At 43.6% G+C, this 27,531-nt stretch overlaps 1 protein-coding gene across 1 annotated transcript in view; it reads left to right on the forward strand.

Annotated features, from left to right (window-relative positions):
- The first annotated feature begins 14,086 nt into the window (after positions 1-14,086).
- The window catches only part of Ppm1d (protein phosphatase 1D magnesium-dependent, delta isoform), a 35,818-nt gene continuing 22,373 nt past the window's right edge, over positions 14,087-27,531 (forward strand). Inside the window, exon 1 of the mRNA NM_016910.3 lies at positions 14,087-14,756. Within this exon, the coding sequence (NP_058606.3) occupies positions 14,306-14,756 (451 nt within the window). The 5' untranslated portion in view covers positions 14,087-14,305. The remainder of the gene's footprint in view (positions 14,757-27,531) is intronic.

Genomic DNA, 27,531 nt, shown 5'->3' on the forward strand with positions numbered 1-27,531 from the left:
ATGACTAGACACCGTACAGGAGAATAAAAGGGGCCATCAGAGTAGAACATACTTTATGTTAAGTTTTAATTTATGTAAGTAGGCAGAGGAAAGCATAGTATTCTCATTACAAATGCATTGTTAGTCACTATCTGTGAATCTTCTGATTTGCGCTGCTGCTGGTGGTGGTGTGTTTGTTTTTTGCTTTTGTTTGTCTGTTTGACACAGGCTTTCTCTGTGTAACAGCCCTGGTTGTCCTGGAACTTACTTTGTAAATCAGGGCCTCTGCCTCCTCCAAGTGCTGGAACCAAAGGCATGTGCCACCATGCTCAGCTGGTGTTTGTTTTATGGGACTTTACAGGTTCTACAGGAGGCACAGATACCAGGATATCCTTCACTGAAGACTGTCCACTCCTCTGTTCAGGGAAGGTGGCTGTCTTGGATGCAGCCCGGCATCCTGGGGTGTGTGTGTGTGTGTGTGTGTGTGTGCACGTGTGTAAGATAGTGGTGAGGGAAGAGGGATAACCCGCCTAGCCAGCCCGATCAGCTGCCAGATCAGCCCTGCCAATGAATGGGGTTGGCAGCCAGATTGCCCTCACACATGTGTTGTTTGAAAAAGAATCTTACGGATCACAGGCTGGTTTTGAACCAGTTGTGTAGCTAACAGCTAACTAAGGATGGCTTTCAACTCCAGATCCACTTGATCCAGATCTTGAATGCTGGACTTGCAAGTTTAGGCCGACTTCTGGCTCTGTTTTAGTTTAAAGGCTCCAGGGTCATGGGCCTGCAGGCAGTTCTCTGCTTCGACCCTATTCTTGGAGATTGTGTGCGCCCTCGATCCTTGTGTGGCTTCACAGCCCAGGAATGCAGGTGCCTGTAAATTATGCAGCAGATCACTTTTGTCAGTTGTTCTGGTGGAGGTGGAGGATGGGCGACTGGGTGGCGCCATCATGCAGGCGCAGCACCAGGTGCGGGCGGTGTAGACTCTTTCTGGATGACGTAGGAGGACAGAGTGCCTGCGCCCTGAAGCTGCTTGCCTTGACTATCAGAGGCTGCTGACTGAACGGGGTGTTTTCCTTATCTTGGTTCTCAACCTGGGCCTTCTCGATTTGTAACTTGGCTCTGCCTCAAGATTGTTGTGTTGCTCTCGGCAGGGGAGAGATGCTTCTCGGTATCCCCTCAGATGCTTCATGGAAGAAAAAGATGCTTTCTTTTTTCTTCTCTCTCTCTCTCTCCCTTTCTCTCTCTCTCTCTCTCTCTCCCTTTTCCCCCTTTGTCTCCCTCTCTCCACTCTTTCTCTTTTTCTCTCTCTCTTTTTCTGTCTTCCTTCCTTCCTTTTTTCTAATCTTTGTTTTTTTTTTTAAATTATTTATTTATATTATACACAAATACACTGTAGCTGTCTTCAGACACACCAGAAAAGGGCGTCAGATCTCATTATAGGTAGTTGTGAGCCACCATGTGGTTTCTGGGATTTGAACTCAGGACCTCTGGAAGAGCAGTCAGTGCTCTTGCCAGCTGAGCCATCTCACCAGCCCCCTAATCTTTGTTTTAAGACATATTGTCTTATATTTTCTGAAATTCTTTTGGGGAGCTTGGGGAGGGCTCATGGGAATGTTAAGACCCACATAGGGTCTCTCTGTGTGGTCCTGGCTGCTCTGGAACTTCCAGCTGTATAGACCAGGTTGGCTTAGAACTTGCAGTGATCTTGACTACTTCACCTCATTAGTATTTGAAGCCCATCTGGAAGCAATCCAATCGAAGCTCCTTTAACGAGGATCCCACTACTTGGATGATATACCTGACTCAACAATGCTTTCTCTTCACTGCCTCAAAGGTGACACTGAACCCCTGGGAACAGACTTTAGCTGAGATAAACCTACATACTATCCCACGTGCTTGTTCAGTGCTTGTGCACAAACCGGTTTATTCTAGTTATTCTTGTTTTAAGTGGATATTTAATTAAATGTTACATAACATGTACAGTATGAATATAGGAAAATTATTTCTCTTTATGAAAAAATAAATTGAATATTTTAGAGAGACTCCATAAAGCCAAAGCAGTCTTTTTATTCAAAAAAGTTTAGATTTCCTTATGTATGTGCATGCCTTTGAAGGTCAGAAGAGGCCAGTTGATTCCTGGAACTGGAGTAATGGATGGTTGTGAGCCACCATGTTGATGCTGGTTGCTGAACTGGGTCCTCTGAAAGAGTAACAAGTTCTCTTCACTGGTAAGTCATCTCTAAGACCCAAGGCAAATCAATTTTTTTTTTCAAGACAGGATTTCTCTGTGTAGTCCTAGGCTGTCCTGGAACTCACTCTGTAGACCAGGCTGGCCTTGAACTCAGAAATCTGCCTGCCTCTGCCTCCCAAGTGCTGGGAAAAATGCATGTGCCACCACCACCCGGCTCAATTTTTTTTTTTTTAATGCAATTTAGAGTCAGGGTTGGTGGTACAAGCCTGTAATCCCAGCTCTTCAGGAGGTGGAGACATGATAATCGAAAGTTCAAAGCCTATCTGGGTTACAGAGTGAGTTCAAGGCTAATATAGGCAACGTAGCAAGACCCTATCTATCTCCCCCATTTTTTTTTCAATCGAGTCTAGGTTGACCTTGAGATTATTATGGAACTGAGAATAACTGAATTCCTAATCCACTTGCCGTTTAAAAGAGAGAGAGAAAAAAAAAAAGCACTGATCTGATAGCTCAGCAGGGGAGAGTTTGTTTTGAAATCGGGAAGACCTAAATTCAATTTCTCAGACTTGTAAAAAGGCCATGCATGGCACCTCCATCTGTAGCCCCAGCACTATAGAAGAGGCAAAGAGTAGGGGACTGACTGAGCTTGCTTGCCACTGGCCTAGTTCCAGGCTCCTCAAGGAGAGAGCATGCCTCGGGGGAGTGAGGAGGAGAGTGATAGGGAAGGACCTCAACTTATCGAGCCACTCAGCACCTCCTCTGCAGGCAACATCCCTGTGCAGATACTGCACACATGTAACACACACACACACACACACACACACACACACACAGAGTGCAGCTGTTTAGGTTCAGCTGAGGCTACCTATAAGTAATTGTTGGTAGAATAGGGAAATCAGGGGGCTGAAGACTTGGCTCAGTGGTTAAGAGCTCTAAGTGCTCTTCCAGAGGTCCTGGGCCCTGAGTTCAATTTAATCTTTTTTTTTTTTTTTTTTTTTTTTTTTAAAGATTTATTTATTGATTATATGTAAGTACACTGTAGCTGTCTTCAGACACTCCAGAAAAGGGAGTCAGATCTTGTTACGGATGGTTGTGAGCCACCATGTGGTTGCTGGGATTTGAACTCCTGACCTTCGGAAGAGCAGTCGGGTGCTCTTACCCACTGAGCCATCTCACCAGCCCCAATTTAATCTTTTTAAAAGAATAAGGAAATCATAAAACACGAGTGAGTTTGTGTTGGAAGCACATGGTGTTTGTAAAGTTCTTATTCTAATTTAAAGAGATCAAAGCGGAAAGATGTAGACAACTCTCTGCTGGCATGGTTACAGCAGGAAGGGGTTGCTGAACACCTAACAGGAGATGCATCTGAAGTAAGGGTGCTGGTCAACAGCAGGAGACTGGCAAGTCCATGTGTTGGTACTGTTAGTTAAAATAAAATGAGGCACCTAAAAATCTGTATGACAGCCGGGCATGGTGGCGCACGCCTTTGATCCCAGCACTTGGGAGGCAGAGGCAGGCAGATTTCTGAGTTCCAGGACAGCCAGGGCTACACAGAGAAACCCTGTCTTGGAAAAAAAAAATCTGTATGGCGAGAACTGTCAAATGAAAAACAGATGGCAAAGGGTTAGGACATAGGAAGAAAGTTCAAAAAATCAGGACATAGCATCTGTCAAGTTAGAACAGAGGATGTGGAGGTCCTATCATAGGAGAATAAAAAAATAAAGCTCTTGAGAAAATTTAATTTAAAAAGGTAGTAGAGGGGGCTGGTGAGATGGCTCAGTGGGTAAGAGCACCCGACTGCTCTTCCGAAGGTCAGGAGTTCAAATCCCAGCAACCACATGGTGGCTCACAACCATCCGTACCGAGATCTGACTTTCTCTTCTGGAGTGTCTGAGGACAGCTACAGTGTACTTACATATAATAAATAAATCTTAAAAAAAAAAAAGGTAGTAGAAAAAAGCTATTACTAATGATAAGAGCTGGGGCTGATAGGTGGCTCTGTGGTTAAGAGAACTGGCTGCTTTTCTGGAGGACCTGGGTTTAGTTCCCAACACCCACATGGTGGTTCATAAGTGTCTCCACTCCAGTCTCAGCAGAGCTGACACAGTCCTCTGATCTCTGTAGGACCAGGCACAGGAACAGTACACAGATATACAGGCCGGCAAAACACTCATAAAAAAATGAGACAAGCTGACACAGCTTATTGTATATGGGCACTATGGTAGGCTGAGTTTTCTTTTGTTTGTTTCTTTCTTTCTAGACAAGGTCTCACTCTGTAGCCCAGGTTAGCCTCCAGCTGACAGACATTTTGTCTGCCTCTGTTTCCTGAGTGTGGAGGTTAAAGAATGCAGCACCATGGATGGCTCGATCCTCCAGGCATTTACTTAGGCCAGGCTAAGGACTTAGAAGGTGAAGGGCAGATGAGCTCAGTGACACTAATCTCAGCATTTGGGAGGTGGAGGCAGGAAGACCAGGAGTTTAGGGCCAGCCTGGGCTAAATAGCAAGTTCCTTTTCTGCTTTTTTCAAGACACCATGCACATCATCACCCAACTTGAAGTTCCTTCTTTAAAAAAATAAAAGTGTGTGTGTGAGAGAGAGAGAGAGACAGAGAGAGAGAGAGAGAGAGAGAGAGAGAGAGAGAGAGAGAGAGAGAGAGAGAGAGAGAGAGAGAGAGAAGCACCCGGGGCATGAGTGTATGTAGAGATCAAAGGATAACATACTTTGGAACTGGTTCTCTCCTTCAACCTTTAGGTGGGTCCTGGGTTTTGAACTCATTACCAGACTCAGGTGTATCAAGCCTTTACCTGTGGAGCATCTCACCCTCAGGGAAGACCATTCTTTTTTTTGGGGTTTTTTTTTTTTTTTTTTTTTTTTTTTTTTGGTTTTTCGAGACAGGGTTTCTCTGTGTAGCCCTGGCTGTCCTGGAACTCACTCTGTAGACCAGGCTGGCCTCAAACTCAGACATCCACCTGCCTCTGCCTCCCAAGTGCTGCGATTAAAGGCGTGCACGCCCAGCTTAGGGAAGTCCATTCTTAAGTTCACCCAGGTCTCACAAATTGGATGGGAGCAGAAGACGCAGGGGGAAGTATGTCTTGTTTAACACAGAAGAGGTAGTGAGTAGTCTGAAATGACCTGTTTCTATAGTAGTTCAGAAACAGACTTGTGGAGTTCACCTTAAAGCAAATGCTGAGCTTAAATTTGACTACAGCTGGGTGTGGCTTGGTCCACCTGCAGTCACCCTGAAGGAGGATGTAGGAAGACCACCCAACCACAAAAGCTGACTTATGCAACCCAGGGAGCCTTTTCCTCAAGAAAAGAGTGGGTGGTGTGGGCGATACAATTTACTAGTTGTGTTTTGAAGGTGTTCTTTGCCAATTTTGTATCAACATTTGAAGGGCAAGTTACTCCGGGCCTAGAGGTTTCTGCAACAGGTTTAATGAATTATACTGCTGAGTTAAAATGCTACATAGCACAGGCTGGAGAGACAGCTCAACAGTCCAGAGCATTTTCTGCTCCTTGTAGAAGACTCCTTTTGGGGGTCCCATCACGTGTAACAGGCAGCTTACCACCTCCTGTAAATTCATTTCCAGAGGATTGGGCTCCCTTTTCTGAACTCCTCTGGTGCCTACATTCAATGCACACAAACTTCATATATATAAACTTTAAAAAAAAGAAATGTAGTAATTACTTCAAGAAAATACTTCTCACTTGTTTCTGGTTTTGGATTTGTTTTTCCCTTTTGAGACAGGTTCTCACACAGCCTAAGCAAGCTCAATATGTAGTCAAGGATGGCCTTGAACTCTAGGAGTTCCTGTCTCCACTTCTCCGCTGTTCTGATTGCAGGTTCCTACCACCAAGTCTTACTTTCAAATTATTAAAAACCAACCAACCAACCAACCTTTCATTATTCCAGTGCTGGAGACTAAACCTGGAACCCAGCACACACTTGTCAAGTGTGCTACCACTGAGTTACTCCCATGGGTCACAGGTAGCCAATGCCAACTGAAAACTGTTTTTCACTGGCTACACGCTGGGATTACAGGCCTGCCCCACACTACACTTGGCTTGAGATTCGGGGTTCCCACTGTGTTCCCTGAGTTGTTTGCAGAACCTCTTATCTCAGCTGCCCAAATAGAAAATAAAATTTTTGTTTAACTTCTTAGGAAATGAAAAAAAAAAAACCCAAAAAGAAACATATCACTAAGGAAAAACAATACATTTAGCCAGGCCTGTAATCCTAGCTCTTTGGAGGAAGATGCAGGAAGATTGCTGTGGCTTCAAGGCCATCCTGGGCTACAGTCTAACCTATACTACTTTGAGAAAAACAAAAACAAAAACAAACAAACAAAAAACCAACCAAGTAAGGCATAGGAGAACAAGCCTTTACTCGAAGGTGTGTAACACAAGCTATCAGGAGAGAGAAGGCATGAATGTTCTTCTCATATTCTTGACTCAACCCGGCTATCTGTAGGACACATGACGTTGATTTTCCCTAATTGGGAGCACATACAGGGCTGACACCTTTGCCAGTCTGGCCACAGCAGTTCTGTGTCTCCCACTTGTTTAGGCATGTGACAGCAGTGACCATATTAGACTATTTTGTTAAACCCTGAGTTACAGACACAGCAGTGTTACAGTAAAAGCAGACATACAGAACTTAACATCTTGAGACACATTTATCTCATTTATCTGCCCTTGTTAATATGCAGGTGGCTCTAGTAGATGAACTAGACTATAGACTTACAGAAATCAACAGTAGCAAACAGGTTAGAGTTTTTTGTTTTGCTTTGTTTTTGTTTTGAGACAGGGTCTCTCTGTTATGTAGTTCTGGTTGTCCTGAAACTCAATATGTAGAAGAGACTGATCTTGAACTCATAAGAGGTCCATTTCTGCTTCCCAAGTGCTGGCATTAAAGGGTTATGCCACCACGGCATCTTTGATTAGATTCTTATACTAAAATTGATTCTTAAAGTACATGTTTAAGAAAAGTGTGTTTAAAAACAAACAAACAAAAATTCTGTGGCGGGTGCGCTCCTTCTATGGCCCCCACACCACCTGCCTGCAGGCAGTGAGAACCTCTCACCTGGCTAACAACAAGTTAAAAAAAGGAAAGAAAAGAGAGAGAGAGAGAGAGAGAGAGAGAGAGAGAGAGAGGAAGGAAGGAAGGAAGGAAGGAAAGAAGGAAGGAAAATAAAGCATGTTTGCCAATTTTGTATGCTAGTAGGAACATACTAAAGGGTCATTAAATGCAAGCTATGACTTCAAAATCACCCAACCAATAGAATGAGGCACCTAATCCTGAAGTAGATCCCAATAGAAAAAAATGTCACAACCAGTGGAGAAGACCCTGTTTCTAAGGAATATGGTGGAGAATGCTGGAGAAGGATGCCAGACTTTCTCTTTTGATCTCTGCACTAGAGCACTAGAGTGCACAGCCACACCCACAGCCCCTCCCACAGCCCCCGTTCACTTCTCACACCCAGAACTTGAATACAAAACAAGAAGAAACAAAAATCCAAGGCAAGCCAAACCAAACCATAAACGCTATGATTAGTTATGGAGCCAGGCAGATCTGGCTGTCATAAAAGCAACCTTCATGGTTTAATGCAGTGGTTGCTTGATTGGAAGTAGTGTGGAGTCAGCTATGACTTAGTCATTGGAAAGGACAATTAGATACAAGACTTTTATTTTAAATTCTTCTTTTTACCTCTAAAGAGGAACACAAAAATGAGCTGATATAGAGAGGTAAGTCTAGGGGGCTGTAGAGATGGCTCAGCAGTTAAGAGCACTGACTGCTCTTCCAGAGATCCTGAGTTCAATTCCCAGCAACCTCATGGTGCCTCAAAACCATCTGTAATGGGATATGATGTCCTCTTCTGATGTGCCTGAAGACAGCTACAGTGTACTCATATAAATAAAAATAAATAAATCTTTTTTAAAAAAAAGAGGTAAGTCTGGGTGGTGGTGCAACTTGTAATCCCAGGAGCTGAGCTTGAGCAGGAAGGTCCTGAGTTTAAGGCCAGCCTGGGCTACACAGAAAGACACTGTCTTTTAAGAAAGAGAAGTAAGTCAGCCATTGTGGCACAGGCCTTTGAACTCAGCACTCGAGAGACACAAGATAGGTCTCAATGAGTTTGAGCCAACTTGGACTACACAGAGAGCTCTAGGCCAATTAGGTCCACAGAGTAAGAGCTTGAGGGAGAAAGAGAGTGTGCAGGGTATGTTAAAGTATTTGTGTGTGTGTGTGTGTATAAAACAAAGCATGGTGGTATTTATTTATTGTTGATCTTTTTAATGCAGGCCTCACTCTGTTGTACAGGCTGCTCTCAATCTCACTGTATAGTCCAGGCTGGACTTGAACTTGTGGCAATTCTCTTGCCTCAATCTCTTGAGTATTAGGTCTTCAGGTGTGTGTGCCACCATACTAGGCTGAAACCATACTTGCATACAAATGGAGAAGATTCATTTAAAAACAAAACAAAAAACAAAACAAGAAATAGCTGGGCAGTGGTGGCATGCATATTTAGTCTCAGGACTTGGGAGGCAGAGGGATGCATCTCCAAGTCTGAGGCCAGCCCTGTCTAAGGAGTGAGTTCCAAGACAGCTAGAGATAGACAGAAAAACCCTTTCTTAAAAAAAAAAAAAAAAAAAGAAACAAAATCAAACCAAACCAACATCAAAACCAACCAACCCACCAAAACCGATAAACTGGAGAACATAAATGGCAGGAACAAGAATGACTTAACAGCTGATGGTTTCTGAGGTAGAGTTTCCTGTATCCCAGGATGTACAAAGGCTGACCTAGACTTTCTGATCGTCCAGCCTCTATCTTCCAAGTGCTGGGATTGCAACTAGTTTAGTAGGTGCTGGGGATCAAGCCCGGGGCTTCATTTATGCTAGAGTAACACCCTACCAACTAAGATACATTCCTCAGGCAAAGATTAAGAAGAGAATGGGGCTGGAGTGTTGATTCAGAAGTTAAGAGCACTAGCTGCTCTTCCATTTCCAGTATCCACACGGAGGCTCATAACCATTTATGACTCCATTCTTAAGGGATCCAATGTCCTCTTCTGGCTTCCTCTGGTACCAGGCACATACATGGTGCACAGACATACCATGAAACTCATACACATAAAATGAGTAAATTAAAAAAATTAAATAAAAAAGAAAAATAGCTGAGCAAGCCAGTAAGCGGTACTCCTCAGTGGTCGCTTCAGTCCAGCCCTTCAGTCCCTGCCTTGAGTTCTGACCTGCCTGTTTCCTCCTCAGGTTGGTCAGTCAGTGTTTTATCACAGCAACAGAGAGGCAGCCTGGGACAGATAGGAGGCCAAGAGTAAAAGAGCTAGGAGGGATGAAGACTGAGTCAGAGCTTCAGTGATTTACAAAGGAGGTGGGGGTGGGGAGGCGCTAAGAGGTGAAGGAGATAGCAGTCTACTGTGATGGAAGAAAACACCAGCCCATACTTGAAAAGTGTCTGGGACAGGAAGTTGGTTGATTCAAACGTTTCCAGATAAGGCTTGAATAACATGGAAATCTTTGGCACTGGAGACTTGAATAACATGGAAATCTTTGGCACTGGAGGCTTGAATAAGGTGGAAATCTTTGGCACTGGAGGCTTGAATAAGGTGGAAATCTTTGGCAAGAGAAGTTGAAACACTTAGGCAGACTGTGGGATGAAAGGTTGGAGTTGGAGTTTAGTCCAGAGATAATGGTTGACTGGAGCCGGTGGGCTGAGCCTGGGAGGAAATGTGTCAAGGTTCCTGAGGGAATTGCCTTTTGGTGTTCTCTTGGGGCAAAGGTAGGCGAACTAAGGTGACTAATCTAAGGGGGAGGTAAATACACAGTTCTTTCTTGCAGGTCTTGTGGGATAGAAGCTGCTGAAGGACCACTGCCACCATCTCATTTAGAATTTTACAATTCAGTTATAAAATACGATCTATACATTGGCACTTTTGCTAGGTTATGATAATGTTATGATTACTGATTGAAAGAAGATGAGATTCCTTCTTGGACCCAAGTGTTTTGTTTACTTCTTTAAAACGAGGTCTCACTACAGAGGGGGGGGCTGGCCTGGAACTCACTATGTAGAGTACACTAGCTTCTGACCAGGAGATCCCCCAAGCCTCTTCTGAATGCTGGGATTGAAGGGTGTCCCGTCCCTGTCCCCGTCCCCGTCCCCCCACCCCAGCCAAGCCCGACATTCTTGCTACTTTGTTACCAGGTGTTATTTTGGATGGCATTTTAATTTTATTCTGGTGTATTAGAATCCCGAGTGTGTGTATGATGGTCAGGGCCTCCTGTGATGGTCCACATTTCCCCTGAGGAGAAGTGTGCAGGGTTGGTTCTCCTCTACCACTCTGTGAGTGGATTCCAGGGATTGAATTTAGAGAGTTGGTGAAAAGGGCTTTTTCTGAAGTAACTGAAGAGGAAGATACCTTGAACTCTCTCTCTTCTCTCTCTTTCGCTCTCTTTCTCTATATCTATCTATCTATCTATATATAATTTAAATTTTTTTGTTTTTTGTTTTTTTTAATCCCAGCACTTGGGAGGCAGAGGCAGGCGAATTTCTGAATTCGAGGCCAGCCTGGTCTACAGAGTGAGTTCCAGGACAGCCAGGGCTACACAGAGAAACCCTGTCTTGAAAAAAACCAAATATACAAAACAAAAAACCCAAAAAACAAAACAAGCACTGGAATTAAAGGTGTGTGCCAACACTGCCTGCCTCTATTTATTTGTTTTATGTAAGAACACTGTAACTATCTTCAGACACACCAGAAGAGGGCATCAGATCCCATTACAGATGGCTGTGAGTCACTATGTGGTTGTTGGGAATTGAACTCAGGACCTCTGGAAGAGCAGTCAGTGCTCTTAACCACTGAGTCATCTCTCCAGCCCTGATCTTGAACTCTTGATTCTCTTGCCTCTGCTTTTCAAATACTATAATTATAGATCTGTATGGCTATGCCTAGCCTATCTACTTAGACCTTTTTCTGTATGTTCTTAAACTGATCTTGCATATGAATATACATGTATATATATGTGTACATATGTGTGTATACACACACACACACACAAGTTAGTGGATGTGACACATAGGAGGGGTTAAAGGGAAGAAAAGAAGAGGAAATGATGTAATTATATTTAATTTAAAAACAAAAACAATAAAAGATGTCAGTATGTGTACTTTCTTCCTCCTCCTCTTTTTTTTTTTTTTTTTTTTTGAGACAGGAGCTCTGTGTATCCCTGACTGCCCTGAAACTCTCTCTGTAGACCAAGCTGGCCTCCCAGAGATCCTCCTGCCTCTGCCTACCAATAATTTTATTGTATGTATGTAGGCTTGAGAATGCCATGTTCTGAATCTGGATGTCTGAGGACAACTTACATGTGCTATTCTCTTCTACTGTGTGTGTTGTGGGGACAATACTCAGGTGGCCAGGTTTGTCACCAAGGGCCTTTACTGGCTGAGTCACTTTGCTGGTTCCCAGCTTTACTCCTGGTTAAAAAAAAAAAAAAATTGCCCAAGTCTTTAGTTAGGTGTGTCACACCCCTTTATTCCCTGCACTCTGGAAGCAATGAGTTTAAAACCTGCCAGGACTCTATCGTTGCCAGGGCTACACTGTGAGATGTCTTAAAATTGTAGTTTAAAATAGTTGCCCCTGCTGGTCAGTGTTGGCACAGGCTTTTAATTCTAGTACTCCAGGGGCTGAGCAGGCAGATCTGACTTCGAGGCCATCCTGGTCTACTAGGACTACACAGAGAAACCCTGTCTCAACATCTCCCCCACACCCCAAAACACAAAATTGCTCCAATAATTGCTAAACATGTTAAGGGTTCTGTTCAATTCTAACAAATAAATGAATTAAAAACTGTTAAAGGGAGACGAAAGGATGGACCATGTAGAGACTGCCATATCCAGGGATCCACCCCATAATCAGCATCCAAACGCTGACACCATTGCATACACTAGCAAGATTTTATCGAAAGGACCCAGATGTAGCTGTCTCTTGTGAGACTATGCCGGGGCCTAGCAAACACAGAAGTGGATGCTCACAGTCAGCTAATGGATGGATCACAGGGCTCCCAATGGAGGAGCTAGAGAAAGTACCCAAGGAGCTAAAGGGATCTGCAACCCTATAGGTGGAACAACATTATGAACTAACCAGTACCCCAGAGCTCTTGACTCTAGCTGCATATGTATCAAAAGATGGCATAGTCGGCCATCACTGGAAAGAGAGGCCCATTGGACACGCAAACTTTATATGCCCCAGTACAGGGGAACGCCAGGGCCAAAAAGGGGGAGTGGGTGCGTAGGGGAGTGGGGGTGGGTGGGTAGGGGGACTTTTGGTATAGCATTGGAAATGTAAATGAGCTAAATACCTAATAAAAAATGGGGAAAAAAAACTGTTAAAGGGACCGGGGAGATAGATGGTGGTTGGAAGCACTGGCTGGATTTCCAGAGGACCCAGGTTCAATTTTCAGCACCTACAAGGCAGCTCACAACTGTATGTAACTTCTGTTCCAGGAAATCTGACTCCCTCACACATACAGGCAAAACACCAATGTACATAAAAAAAAAGTAATTAAAAAAAGTTAAGGCCCAGTTATTTCAGAATGCTGTTTTAGGGGAGTGGAGAGATGGCTCAGTGGTTAAGAGCCTGCACTGCTTTTTGGTTTGGAGCGCCTATCTGGCTCACAACCACCTGTAACTCCAGTTGTAGGCGGAGGGTTGGGACTCCACACAACATCCACAGAGATACACACATAATGAAAATGAAATAAATATTTAATGACAATTTTAAAAGGAATTGTCTTGGGAGGTATAGAAACTGTTGTTGAAAGGCAGGCCAGCATAAAGCCTTTCCTTGTTGTTTGCATTTCCCATGCTGCTGTAAATAAGTTTCCATTACGCTTTTTGTGAAATCTCAAAGGCTGTACAGAAAATAATAAAGGAACACGTTGACTCCCTCAAAAGAATATGGTGCTAAGAAAATATTAAGTTGATCACTCGAGAACTTATTTCAATTTCGTGGAAATCAGTCTAAAAGCATTCATTTTGTTGTTGGGACTGTCAACTTCTGTGAACGGAGGGAAATAACCGTGTCTTTAGGGCATGGAGATCCTGTTGTATGCTCCTTTTCCAAACGGTAACTTAGATTCTGCAGTAATAGCTGTATTCAAGACGAGTCCGAAAAAGTATTAACGACGCTGAAAAGAGGAAGAAATATGCAAAATACTTAAAAAAAAAAAAGGGCTGTAAAGTGTTAGGAATTAAACTCGCCGACAGGTCTCCGACCTAACGTTATCGCGGAAAACAGGGCTGTGCAACTGGCGGTGGAAAATTCCAAGTCTTCTTAAGTAAACCCGACTGCTTCCCTTAACTCCCAGCCGGACAAGTCCCACCCAAGCCAGTTCACGCGTGCTACGCTGGTCTAGCGCACGGACCAACGACTTTGCAGGGCATTTTCGCGCCATTTCGCTTGAAATAAGTGGAAGGTCAAGTCTACCTTTGACCTCTGCAAATTTTCCACAATCGCGGGAGGCAAAACTGGCTCTGCAAAAGGACCAAAGGGGAAAAGCCAGAAGTCTCACGTTAGGGATTTAAGGGGAAAAAAAGATGACAGGTTGAGGCTTCAGCCGCTTAGTAACAGCGGAAAACCCCCAGGGTACAGAAGCCCTAGGCTGGAGAAAACAAACCGGGCAAGGAGCGCGCTCCCCCGGTCGGCGGGCCGAGCGAGATCAGCGGTTGCAGAGAGATGCGGGGGTGGAAGGAGGGCGGGGGCGAGCTTGCTCTTCTTGACTCCTGATTGGTCTGTCTCAGCGAGCCGAGTGACGTCATCAGGAGAAAGGGGGGGAAAGAACGTCTGATTTGTATGGTGGGCGCGGGCGGGCGGGGAGCGAGTTCAGTGCGCAGGCGCAGCTGCTCGGCTCCTCTCGCCCGCGACTCGACCGGCCCAGCTCTCGCGGACAAGTCCCGACATCACGCGCCCCCCCCCACCGCCGCGGGGACCGCCTCCTCTTCACTCTCGGCTTCGTCGAAGATAAACAATAGTTGGCCGGCGAGCGGCGAGTGTGTCTCCCGCCTCGGAATTCGGCGGGCTGCGTGGGAACGGCGGGATCCCGGGCAGCCGGCCATGGCGGGGCTGTACTCGCTGGGAGTGAGCGTCTTCTCGGACCAGGGCGGGAGGAAGTACATGGAGGACGTAACTCAGATCGTGGTGGAGCCCGAGCCGGCTGCGGAGGACAAGCCGGCGCCGGTACCGCGGCGGGCGCTCGGGTTGCCGGCGACCCCCACTCTCGCCGGCGTCGGGCCATCGGAAAAAGGCCCGGCGGCGGCCCGCGACCCTGCCCCGGACGCCGCGGCCTCGCTACCCGCTGGCCGCTGCTGTCGCCGCCGCTCTTCGGTGGCCTTCTTTGCAGTGTGCGACGGGCACGGCGGTCGGGAGGCGGCACAGTTTGCCCGGGAGCACTTGTGGGGTTTCATCAAGAAGCAGAAAGGCTTCACCTCGTCCGAGCCCGCCAAGGTGTGCGCTGCCATCCGCAAAGGTTTCCTCGCCTGTCACCTCGCCATGTGGAAGAAACTGGGTAAGTTCCCCGCCCGCCTCTTTTTTTCTTTTCTCCCCTTATCCCCCTGGGCTTTTTATAGCATCAGCACCGCGTGGGCCTCCCCGGTACCAAGAGCGCTATCCATCAAGCGACGCTGTCCAACAAGGGATGCGAGTGAAGACTGTCATGGTTGGAGTTCTAGGCACACCGAGTGGCCTCGGAAACGCTAGGATGGCTTGTCTCCCAGCAACCGCTCCTTGCATTATCTCCTCCCTCCTACGATCAGGGGGCAACAGTCTCCCCTCTCCCTTCGCTAATTCACTTTGGTAGCAGCACGCTCAGAAGTGTTTGAATGCCGGCGCCAGATTGTAACCGAGGGATAAATTTAAGAAACGTTTCTACACGGGCTAGGTGAAAGAAGCAGGAGGTGGCAAGAATTGGAGCGTTCCCTTAGCATCTGTCATAATTTTGTTCTTGTTGGGCTTGTTCCTCTTGGTTGCCTCCTACCGGTGGTGTCACTTCTTCAGATTGACCTGAATGGCTCTGGCTCGATGTAAGTCAATTTAGAAGGGCTGAAGTGTAACATAGGCAACTTACTTTTGTGATAGTGTTTTGGGGTAATCCCTTGAATTGTTTATGAGAAAGGTGTGCAACGTGTTAAATATTAAATTGGCTCCATGTTAGGGGCATGTGTTAACTTCTTGGTGTGTGTGTGTGGGATACTTAGAATTGCATTCAGTTTTCCAAAAGTTCATACTGAAAAGCACTCATGTCACTACTCATCAAAGTAGTTTTTGGTAACAGGTATTTTAATTCCTAAAAGTTAAGTGTGATTGTAGTCCCATCTAAATTTTGAATCTCTCTGAGACAGACAGTACTTCTGTAGATAACAGAAATGCCCGAGGGTTATATGGCTGCTTATTTTGCCCTGGGTATATGGTGCATATTTTTGTTACAGAAAAGAATTTATGTTCCTGCCACTAAAAACCCTTCGTTTATAGTGGTGTAAGAAAGTCACTCTATTTTCATTAAAGAGACAGAGACTCAGTGCTGTTACAGATTTGTAAAATACACAGTATTTTTAGAAAGGCATTGTCATACAGTATAGGCTAGCTGGTTTCAAATCTGTTTTCCATCTGTTGGGCCTTTTGCCAAGTATTTGATTGACTTGAAGACCAGCCACTGAGGGTTTTGGAGGCAGGTCCCAGCAAATCCCTTGGGCCCCTATCATGGATTTATTTTGTTTTCGTGTGGGCTGAGTAGAGCTTGAAAGCATTGTAGTTTATTCTAGAAATGCATTATATTATTGGCTGAAGAGGAATTAAAAGTGGATAGGGAGACAAAGAAGATTAAGATTAGACACAAAGACCTATTACAGAGTTCATTTATTTTGCAGTACACTTGGGGCATATGAATTTCCCATATGCTTTAAAAATCAAAAGCCTTTAATAGTTGAACTTTAGCTAGGTGTGGTGGTACATGCCTTTAATACTAGTCCTTGAGAGGCCAAGGTAGGCAGATATCTCTGAGTTTGAGGCCAGCCTGGTCTACTCTACAGAGAGAGTTTCAAGGACAGCCATGCCTAGTAAAGAGACCCTTTCTTTAAAGGGGGGGAAAAAAAAGATTGACCCTTCATATTGAAGTGTGGTAGCTAATGCTGGTAATCCTAGCACTTGGGTGGCAGGCCAGGAGGACCGGTGCAAGTTCAGGGCCAGGACAGCAAGGTAGACTATCACAAAGGGAAGCAGCAGTTTGAACTTTATATTTGGTTTATTTTAACCTGACTTGTGCTGGTGTTGAATTGAACACAGGGTCTCTCACATAAGCACAAGCCCTACCTCTGTGATGCCCGAGCGTCCCTTTAATAAAGCAGGGGTCATGCTGTTAATTTAAATGTGTTTTTATACATGCACATACTTCAAAAGCTTCAAAAGACATTTGTATTTTTAAATTATGTGTGGATGTATGCATGTGAGTGCAGATGCCCCCCCCCCCAAAAAAAAATCAGAGACGTGAGCTCTCCTGAAGGCTAAGGTTACAATACAGGTGGTTGTGGGATGTGGGCTGTGGTGTCTGGGGACTGAGCTCTTGGCACTTGGGTACTTTAGAAGAGACCATGCTCTAACCCTGTGTGCCACCTCTCCAGCCCTACATACAAATACTTTTTGAGTCATGCTTTTTTTTTTTTACTGAGTGAAACCTTAAATGAACGCCATATTCAAAACTTAGATTTAAAAGAATTAAAGTATTTTGAGAACCATGATATAGGAAATACAAATTAAAAAAATTGCAGCTCTTAATTTTTGTTCAGCTCTTGATTTTCTACCAATTAAACAGAGTTAGCGTTTGCAGCCTGTCATCCATCCTCAGGCCAAGGTCCTTTCAGTCCCTGTTCACCCTCCCTCTGCACTTGTGTTAATTAGCATTTTTTTTTCTGTCATCTTTGACAAGACACCTTTTCCAAGGCACATTAACATATTTCACTTTTGATTGGCATGGTGGCTCATGTCTTTAATACTAACCAATGGGAGGCAGAAACTGGCGAATCTCTGAGTTCAAGGCCAGCCTGGTGTACAGAGCGAGTTTCTGGTCAGTCAGGGTTTCATAATGAGACCTGTGTAAAACAAAGCAAAGCAAAGCAAAACAAAACATATATATACATCTAGAAAACACCACACATATATTTCAGGGATTAGGGCAACTGCACAGATGGGTCAGTGGTTAAAAGCGCTTGCTGCTGCTTCAGAAGACCTGGGCTCTGTTCCCAGCACCCACATAGCAGCTCCCAGGCATCTGTAACTTCATTCCCAGTGGATTCAGCACCCTCTTCTGATCTTCCTGGGCACCAGGCACACACATGATGCACAAATGTACATGCAAAGAAAACTCAAACAAACATATAAATAAATAAAACATTTTTCATTTTTAGGCTTATTGCCCCCCCCCCCAACTAAAACTATATTGATCATATAGACTGCCAGACAGTATTTTCTTATGTGACACTACAGTTTCTTTTGAAATCGAGCATTCTCCTTTCTCTGTTATACTCACTGGATTAATAGCAGTTCTTAACTTTTTTTTTTTTTTTTTTTGGTTTTTGAGACAGGGTTTCTCTGTGTAGCCCTGGCTATCCTGGAATTCACTCTGTAGACCAGGTTGGCCTCGAACTCAGAAATCCACCTGCCTCTGCCTCCCAAGTCCTGGGATTAAAGGTGTGCGTCACCCCCCCCCCCCCCAGCAACTATTTTGCTTTTTAGACAGCTATTTCTTTGTGCTGGGGATTAAACTCAGAGCCTCATGCGTTATGTATGGCTCTAGTGCTGAGCTATTACTCCAGGCTCCTGTACTGTTAAGTCACTAGTGACCCAAGAGCTACTGTTCATGTGGGCAGCATCTATCAGTGTAGATAAAAGTCCTACTTAAAAAGGAAAGCAATGCATGTCGTTAGTTCCAGTGCTTGGGATGCAGTTGGATCTTTGTCAGTTTGAGGTAGTCTGGTCTTCCTTACTAGTTCTGGGCCACTCCAGGTTACACAGTGAGAACCTGTCTCAATAAAGTGATACTAACCAGGCTTGGGGAGAGAGCAGAGGCCCAGAGTTGGATTCCCAGCACCCACATTGGTCAACTTACAACCACTTGTTACTTCAGCTCTGGGAGGATCCAATACCTCCAACCCTCACAGGCACCAGTACTCGTATGTACACATCCACACAGCCTAGACACATATGTACTTAGTTACGGTTAATTCAGTCTTCTTTAAAAAGTAAAAAAATAAGAACAATATTCCAAAGTATATATTATTTCCAAATAAGAATTCCTAATGTAAAGAATGGCATTGCATATATATATTTTTTTCAAATCTCTTAATGTATGTCTTAATAGAAGACATCTTAGTTCCTATCTGTTTCTGCACTTAGTTTCTTTTACTAGTTGGTTGAAGTAGATTTAAAAAAAAAAAGGGGCCTTTTATATACAGGTGTAGTAGGAAAAGGAATATTTTATTAGTGTTTTCAGATCATTGAGTAGTCTGTGTCAAGTGTTTGCATTTTAAGTTTAGTTGAACTGTGGTCTGAAACCTCAGTAATGAAAACTTTGTAGTCTTGTATTAAGATCCTAACTCGTTGAGTTTGAGGGTGTGTGTGTGTGCATGGGAGGTTTTGGAGGAAGGAAGGGGGAAGGGAGAGATGATGTAATTAAACTATAATCTAAAAATGAAAATAAAAAAGTTACTGAAAGAATGACTCCTCCTGCAATATGTCTTGTTTATAGCTCCTCATGAAGTGACCCCTGGAAATCATCTGTCCCATCTTCTAAAACCAAAATAAACAAAACATTCTTTCCCCTTATCAGACTTGGGGTCTTGTATATGGTAGGCAAGTCTGCTACTGGGTTCGAGGCCCCAGCCTTCTCTCCTGGGGTTTGAATCAATTTTTGCCTATGTGTGAGTTTTAACAGGGTGTAATGGTACCGTGAGTTAATATCTTCTGAATATTGGTACATTTCAGCATGTGATACAAAAAAATAAGTAAGACTATTTTTATTGATGTCATGAGAAAAGATTTTATTGGAAGCTGAAGGCTACCCTGCTAGATATGCATTTGAGTCTTCCAAATGGCAATTAGAAATCCATCATGCTTTTCTTTGAAGACAATACATATCAAATAACCAAGCTTTCTGTTTTCTGCTAGGATCTTATCTGCCATAGAGCCCAGGGGCCTTGACTTTGCTCTTCCTTTCTAAGGCTCTGGGGTGCTGAGATTTCAGGCATGAATCACCACCACCATTGGTCTGTTCATCTTTTCTGTCTTGTTTTCCTTTTTCCTCCTGAGCCATGGTTTCAAATAGTTGGGGGAGTGGGTGGTGGGTATCTCAAATTTGCTGCACATGAATTTCTGGTCCTCTTGTCTTCCCAAAGTTGGGATTACAGCCCTGTGCTACCACGTAAGTTTTTTTTTTTTCTTTGTTTTTCAAGACAGGGTTTTTCTGTGTAGCCCTGGCTGTCCCAGAACTCACTCTGTAGACCAGGCTGGCCTCGAACTCAGAATTTCGCCTGCCTCTGCTTCCCAAGTGCTGGGATTAAATGCGGGTGCCACCACGCCTGACATTTTTTTTTTTTTTAAACAAAGTAAAAGGAGATAGGGCTACAGTATGTAGCCTAGGCTACCTTTGAAATCTGCATGTGTGGACTAGAGGATAACCTTTGGTATCATTCCTCAGGTGTACAAGAGACAGGGTCTCTTGCTATGGTAAAGCTCACTAATTAGGCTAGAGCTACCATAGACCCTAGGCATCTTTTTCTGTCTCTCTAGGAATGGGATCACAAGCTCTTAGTGCACCTGACCTTTTTTTTTTAATTTATTTACTTATTTTATGTATATATGAGTACACTGTAGCTGTACCGATGGTTATGAGCCATCATGTGCTTGATGGGAATTTGAATTCAGGACCTCTTCTCATTCCATTTGGCCCCATTGGACCCTGCTCACTCTGTTCTAAAGATTTATTATATCTAAGTACACTGTAGCTGTTTCCAGACGCACCAGAAGAAGGTGTCAGATCTCATTACAGATGGTTGTGAGCCACCATGTGGTTGCTGGGATTTGAACTCAGGACTTTGGAAGAGCAGTCAGTGTTCTTAACCACTGAGCCATCTCTCTAGCCCCACACCTGACTTTTTTTGTTTGTTTGTTTTTTTCTTTCTTTTTTTTTATTAATTTACTTAAATCTTTTTTTAATTAGGTATTTTCCTCATTTACATTTCCAATGCTATCCCAAAAGTCCTCCATACCCTCCCCCCCACCCCCGTACCCACCCACTCCTACTTTTTGGCCCTGGTGTTCCCCTGTACTGGGGGATATAAAGTTTGCAAGTCCAATGGGCCTCTCTTTCCAGTGATGGCCAACTAGGCCATCTTTTGATACATATGCAGCTAGAGTCAAGAGCTCCGGGGTACTGGTTAGTTCATAATGTTATTCCACCTATATTGTTTGTTTTTTCGAGACAGGGTTTCACTTTGTAGACCAGGCTGGCCTCGAACTCAGAAATCCGCCTGCTCCTGCCTCCCAAGTGCTCGGATTAAAGGCGTGCGCCACTACTGCCTGGCGACTCTTTTTTTTTTTTTAAATGAAAAGGTTTTCATGTTTATGAGCACTCTGTCTGCGTAGGTCTTGCATTACTTTACCAACTGACTGTCTTCCCAGTCCCTTCGTTATGAAATATTTTTTTAAAGATTTATTTATTTATTTACTTACTTATTATATGTGTGTACACTGTAGCTGTCTTCAGACACTCCAGAAGAGGGCATCAGATTTTTGTTATTTGTTACGGATGGTTGTGAGCCACCATGTGGTTGCTGGGATTTGAACTCAGGACTTTTGGAAGAACAGTCGGTGCTCTTAACCGCCGAGCCATCTCTCCAGCCCCCTGGTTATGAGATTTTAATACTGTTGTTTTACCTTTTCTATGCTAGGTTTACAGGTATGCCTTACCAAGTCTTCCCCTATGCCCAGCTTATAAGGGTGTAGCTATGAAGAATACAGTGGCAACTAGCTTACTTTGAGGCTTCTGCCATGACCACTGATCGATCAGGCACTCCAAGTTTTACCAAGCATTGCTTTGTACATGTGCATGGGTCAACACAGCCCAGAGGGCAGCTGAGCTCTTAGAATTATTAGGAGGAGCTGCTGGAAAGATCAGTTGACCACTGAGAGACCAGCACGTCCTTCTGTCTGCCTCTTAGCTGAAGCTTGAGGTTTTTGGCTGCAAAGGTAATTGCCTTACTTGTAACTAAGACTAGGGTTGTCCATGTAGCACATGAAGTAATGTGTAATGAACGGTCAGCAGAATAGTTGTTTCTGTCCAGTATAGTGATGAAATAAATCAGCTCCTTTATATTTTAATAAACACATGGATCCGTTTGTTACTTTATTATTATGTGTGGGGGGTGGGCATAGGTCAGAGGACAGACAATTGGTAGGAATGGGTTCTTGTTCCTCAGTGTTATCTGAGCCCTGACGATAGTTCAGGTTGTCAGGGTTGTCAGAAAGCACCTCTGCCTGTGGAACAGGTTCACTGTGCTGGGGAGGAAAGCCGGGGAGTGTTAGCAGCGGCTTCCTAGGCTGCTAGGGACCAGTCCTGTCTCCTACATATGTTCGTGTGTACGCACACATGCCTGTGTACTGCACATGTGTACCTAGACATACAAAACTAATTGTGAATTGGGGCAGCAAGATGACTCAGTGGATAGCGTTGCTTGCTGGGAAACCTAATTACTTGGGTTTGATCCCTTTCTAGGAATCAAACACTTGGTGGAATGAGAGAACTGACTCCTTCCAAGTTGTCTTAAGACCTGTAAACTGTGGCTCACATCTCCTCCTGCCCACAAAATAAATAAGCAAGCATAAAAAACAAAACTCATTAGTGAAAATTTATGCAACAGAGTTATGTTAGCTTCCTAGGAATGCTCTCTCAAATAACCAATAACTGGGTGGTTTGAAACAATAGAGACTTAGGCTTTTATGCCTTTGGATGTCAAAAGTTGGAAATCAAGCAGTCATGAGAGTGGGTGGGTTCCTTGGGGAATCAAGCGTCATGAGAGTGGGTTCCTTGGGGAATCAAGCGTCATGAGAGTGGGTTCCTTGGGGAGAATCTGTTCTGCGCCTGCCTCTGGTAGCTGTCAGCCATCTTTTGCCTTTTTTTGGCTTGAAGATGGATGCATCTCTGTATCTCAGCCTTTTCTTTTTCTATCCCCTTCTTGCATTGTCTTCACTTCTCTCTTCTAAGTGCCCACTCTAATCCAGGATGATCTCTTTTTAAGGATCTTAACCTACATTCATCTGCAAAGACCCCTTTCTGAAAAAAAAGCCGTTGTCACAGGTTTCAGAAGGATAACAGCCCACTAAAAATGTATTTTTATCTCCTCAGATACCTTCCCCCCAAATAGTTAATTCCAAAGGAAATAGACTACAATGGAAAACTTGACAAATACCTCTTAAGTTATCAAATATAGCAATGGTTTAAATTTTTTAAAGTGGATTTATTTTTTTAAATAGGGCCTCACTGTGTGGCTGTGTTTGTTGGTGAATGCCTGTAATCCTAGCTCAAGGGTCACTAGACGTTTGAGCCACTTTTGGGGTAAGGAGTGACACCTTGTTTCAAAATGAAATAAATAACAAATTACCCAGTCTTAAGTACTTTTTATAGCAGTGGAAACCAGTTTAAGATTAGTGATGTAGAAGTCTCCTGTTTGTAGGAATTAGGTACTATGAGTAATAGCTCAGTATTAGTTCAAGAAAATAAGTTAGCTTTTTGCTGGAGCAGAAAGGAAAATGCAAAACCTAAGCACAGCTCTCAGGAAGGTCAAACCCGGGGCTCGGCCAGATTCTAGGAGAGTTTTCTTAAGGTCTCTTTGCTGTAATAGTCTGTATTTATTTCAATAAAGAATAGGAATCAGAAATTGCAGCCTCGTTTCATTTTCTAAGTATCATTTGATTTATAATTGTGTCATTTTCCAAGGGTTTTCAGACTTTCTTTTTTCTTTTTGAGACAAGCATTCACTCTGGAGTTTGGGCTGGCCTGGACCTCACTATACATCCTAGGCTAGCCTTGAATTCACATGGTCATCTTTCTGCCTCAGACTCCCAAGTGCTGGACTACACAGTTGAGCTGCTATGCTTGGCTACCTCTCTCATATTGTTGCAATGAATAAACTTTATACAAATATATATGCTTATCTGCTCTGCTCTTTTGTGTTTTACTATCTGTGCCAGTCTTTATGATTTCTAGGGAAATTGCAATAATTGCTATGTTTTTTGGAGGTGAGTTACTTTCACCATGCCCCAAAGACCTATACACAATCTATTCTCCCCATAATAGGCTTCCAAACATGGCAAGAGCTAGGGAGGGATTTTCGGCTTGTTTTGAATCCAGCTTTTCTTACTTGTGCTGTGACTTTGCATAAGACTATTGTGCCAGAGTGTCCTTATCTGTAAGGTGGAGCTGATGACAGTACTGCCCACCTCCTAAGATGGAATGAGTATATTGGCAGCAGGTATACAATATGTGCCCCAAGTTTTATATTTGCCACAAAGTACACATACACAATTACAATTTTTGCTTACCTGTAATTTTTTTTTTTTTTTTGTGATTTTTTTGAGACAGAGTTTCTCTGTATAGCTCTGGCTGTCCTGGAACTCACTCTGTAGACCAGGCTAGCCTTGAACTAAGAAATCCACCTGCCTCTGCCTCCCGAGTGCTGGAATTGAAGGCGTGTGCCACTACGCCCGGCTAATTTTTTCTTTATTAAAATCATTCTCTTCCCCCTTTCCTCTCTTGCCCGCTTCCTTTCATTTATCTCACATAACTCAGACCCTGCTTGAACATGAATGATTCCTTGACTCTACTTCCCAGGAGCTTAGATTACAGGTGTATGTCACCATTCCAAATTCAAAAAATTATTAATTTTTTTTAGAAGACTGAGTTTTAGCTGAGCAAGATGGCTTGGGAATGTAATCCCAGCAACTCCAAAGGCTGAGACAGTAAGATTGCTACTATGAGTTCAGGGTTGGTTTGAGTTGCATAGCCAGCCAGTGCTATATAATGAAATCCAATCTCAAAAATTGGGGCTAGAATGATGGTTCAGCAGTTAAGTGTATTCACTGCTCCTGCAGGGGACCCAGGTTTCCAGTTCTAGGGAATCCAAAGGCCCTTTTTTTCTGCCCGCACAGGCATGAGGCATACATGTAATTCACAGACATGCATGCAGACACCCACACATACATAAAAATGAAAAACCCTTAGAAAACAAACAAAAAGACACTGGAGGTGGCTCGCTTGCCTAGGATGCGTAAGATCTTGGGTTCATTCTCCAGCAACACCAAAACAAACAAATATTTAAAAATAAATGAATAAAAACAAGAGAGGTAATGAGTCTTACCTGGTTCAGGGTAAGACTGAAGTTCCAGTTTGCAGGGAGGTTGAGGCAAGATGATTTGGTGGTGGTTCCCCGTCTGGTTAATAAAACAATAGCAACAACACCCCACCCCCGCCCCCATGCCTCATTCCTGTGATACTCGAACTGAAGGACAGGGTTCTTTGCAAGTGCACACACTTGGTCAGCATAGCATAGTACAGCCTTGAACTCAGGGACTCTGGTGATCTTCCTGCCTTAGCCACCCATATAGGTGTGAAGCTAGTTATGTTAAATATTTATCCTGGGTCTGGTGCAGTGGTGCATAGCCCATGATTCTATTTCATTTGTTTGGAAGATGTAGAACGATTGTGTGTTCCCTCTAGCCTGAAAAACAGTGAGAAACTTCACCTTACAAACAACAAAACCTTCACAAAACACTAAAAAACAAGTTTATAGGTTTGTTTGTTTGTTTTAAACATATGTAAGAGAATATTAACGAACAGGTGTAGGATTGCTTTAACTCAGTTATCAAATGCTATAAATAGATTAGTTTAAATTCAGTACTACATCTGAGACAAATTATAACATGATAAAAGTGGCATTTCAAGTGAATTACATTATTTTTAGTCCATTGCAGAATATCTATTTGTTCATACAATTTGCTCATGGGGTTCTTTGACATTTATCTGTGTATGTATTTTGTGTACGTGTATGGATACATGTGGTACAGCAGCTTATGAAGTTCAGAGGGCGCTTTGTAGGAGCTGGTGCTCTTGGCCTCATGGATTCCAGGGACTTGGGGGCAAGTACCTTTGTTCACTGAGCCATCTTTTTAAAAATTTCTCTTCTCTCTCTCTCTCTCTCTCTCTCTCTCTCTCTCTTTCTTTCTTTCTTTCTTTCTTTCTTTCTTGGAGATATGGTCTCCCTACATACCTACATAGCCCTGGTTGACCTGGTACTCTCACCATGTCAACCAGAGATCCACCTGCTTTTCTCTTCTAGACTAAAGGCATTCACCACTATGCCAGACTTTAAATTTTCTTTTTTGAATCAGAGGTCCATATAGCCCAGGTTGCCCTGGAAGTCTGTATGTAGCTGAAGATAATCTTGAACTCTTGATCCTCCTTCTTTTACCTCCCAAGTGCTGATATTACAGGTGTGTTCCGTCAGATCAGGTTCAGAGATGTGATATTAAATAATATTGTTGCTTTGACTGTCTTATTTGCGCGCACACACACCCATTTTATTTTAGGTGAATTTTGAACATGACTCAATTACTTGTATGCTTTTAGTAAATTTTTGTTTTTCTGAATTTGCCTTTTGTTATTATTTATTTATTTATTTAGACACACAGGGTCTTTTTGTGTAGCCCTGGTTGGCTTAGGATATGATATGTAGACCAGGCTGGTTGTGAACTCATCAACTCTCTGTCTCTGTCTCCCTAGAGCTAGAACTAGGTGTCTAGCATCACAGATAACTAAATGTCAATAACAAATAAGTGTATATACTGTCCAGATAGAGAAGAGGACATTGCCTGTATTGCACACGTACCTGAATATCTATGCTGGTCTTACTTGTGTTGTCCCTGTGTGGTGCTGGGTTTTGAATATGGAAGTCAGTGTATTCTAGATAGGCTTTCCTTTTTACTTTCTAGAGATAGTCTCATGAAGTTGCCCACACTTGCTTTGGACTGGTTTGTGTTTTTTTTTAAAAACAAATCTATGGTTTGTGTTTTTTTTTAAAACAAATCTACTTTTTTTTAAAAAGGTTTATTTTATGTATGTGTGAGTACACTGTAGCTGTCTCAGACACACCAGAAGAGGGCATCAGACCCCATTACCGATGGTTGTGAGCCACCATGTGGTTGCTGGGAATTGAACTCAGGACCTCTGGAAGAGCAGTCAGTGCTCTTAACCTCTGAGCCATCTCTCCAGCCCTTGCCTTGAACTGTTGTTGGTCCTTCCACTTCGGCCTTCTAGTAGGTAGGATTAGTTTCCTGCCACTGTGGCTTCATGTTTCTCCTTCCAAGGAGTAACCATCTCTTGAGCCTCCATTCTGTACTGCTTGCTGATGATTTTAGTCGTCTGACCAGGTAAGTTCTGTACATGATGTCCTTTATCTCCGGAGTTTCTGAGATTCTTAGGCATTGTGTAGAATGAGGAGCGCCTCAGGGTTTCTTCACTCTGTGAGCAGTGCTACTCTGGCCATGTGTTTCTGCAGTGATGTGTGGTACTCCTGGGGTGGTTGAGGAGGTCCTGTCTTCCTCCCACATGATACCCAAGTGTCCCTGCAGTGTTCATGCTGTCCTCAGTAGCTGACTGAAGTGTGTGTTGCTTCCGCATTTCCGACCACATGTGCTGTGTCATCCTTTAAGCACTTGTTCTCATGCTGTGTTCTCTTGTGGTTTTTAATTACTATTTACCGGATGACTGAAGAAAACTTGAATGCCTTTGCGTGCTTTTTGTCTGAGTTTTCTCTTTGGTTCAAGGCCTATTTAGGCCTTTCTTTTTTCCTTCAGGTGGCCTGTCTGACTGATTTCAGTTGTGGGGACATTTTGTAGACTTTGTATACGTCAGTGAAGTAGTCTGATTCTGCTCCTGGTAACTTACTAAGTAAACTTGTGGGTACACAAGGAGGCCAGAAGGTGTTGGGTTCCTTAGGGCTGGAGTTAGAGGTGTGGGTGCTGCTGTGACCTCATGATTGAGCAGCAGGGGCTTGTCACTACTGAGCCTCAGTTTACCACCCATTGCCTAATTAAGGAGAACCAATTTATTCCCTCTTACTAGCTTTTCTTGCTTATCATTTGACTGCCCTCTGCAGTTATCCTAGTATAACTGTTTGCTCAAACTTACAGGACTCCCTCATTTTGCTGTGACCTTTACTGTGCTATGGGGTGACTTTTAT

This window comes from Mus musculus, chromosome 11 (genome assembly GCF_000001635.26).
Source record: "Mus musculus strain C57BL/6J chromosome 11, GRCm38.p6 C57BL/6J".
NCBI classification, from domain to species: Eukaryota; Metazoa; Chordata; class Mammalia; order Rodentia; family Muridae; genus Mus; species Mus musculus.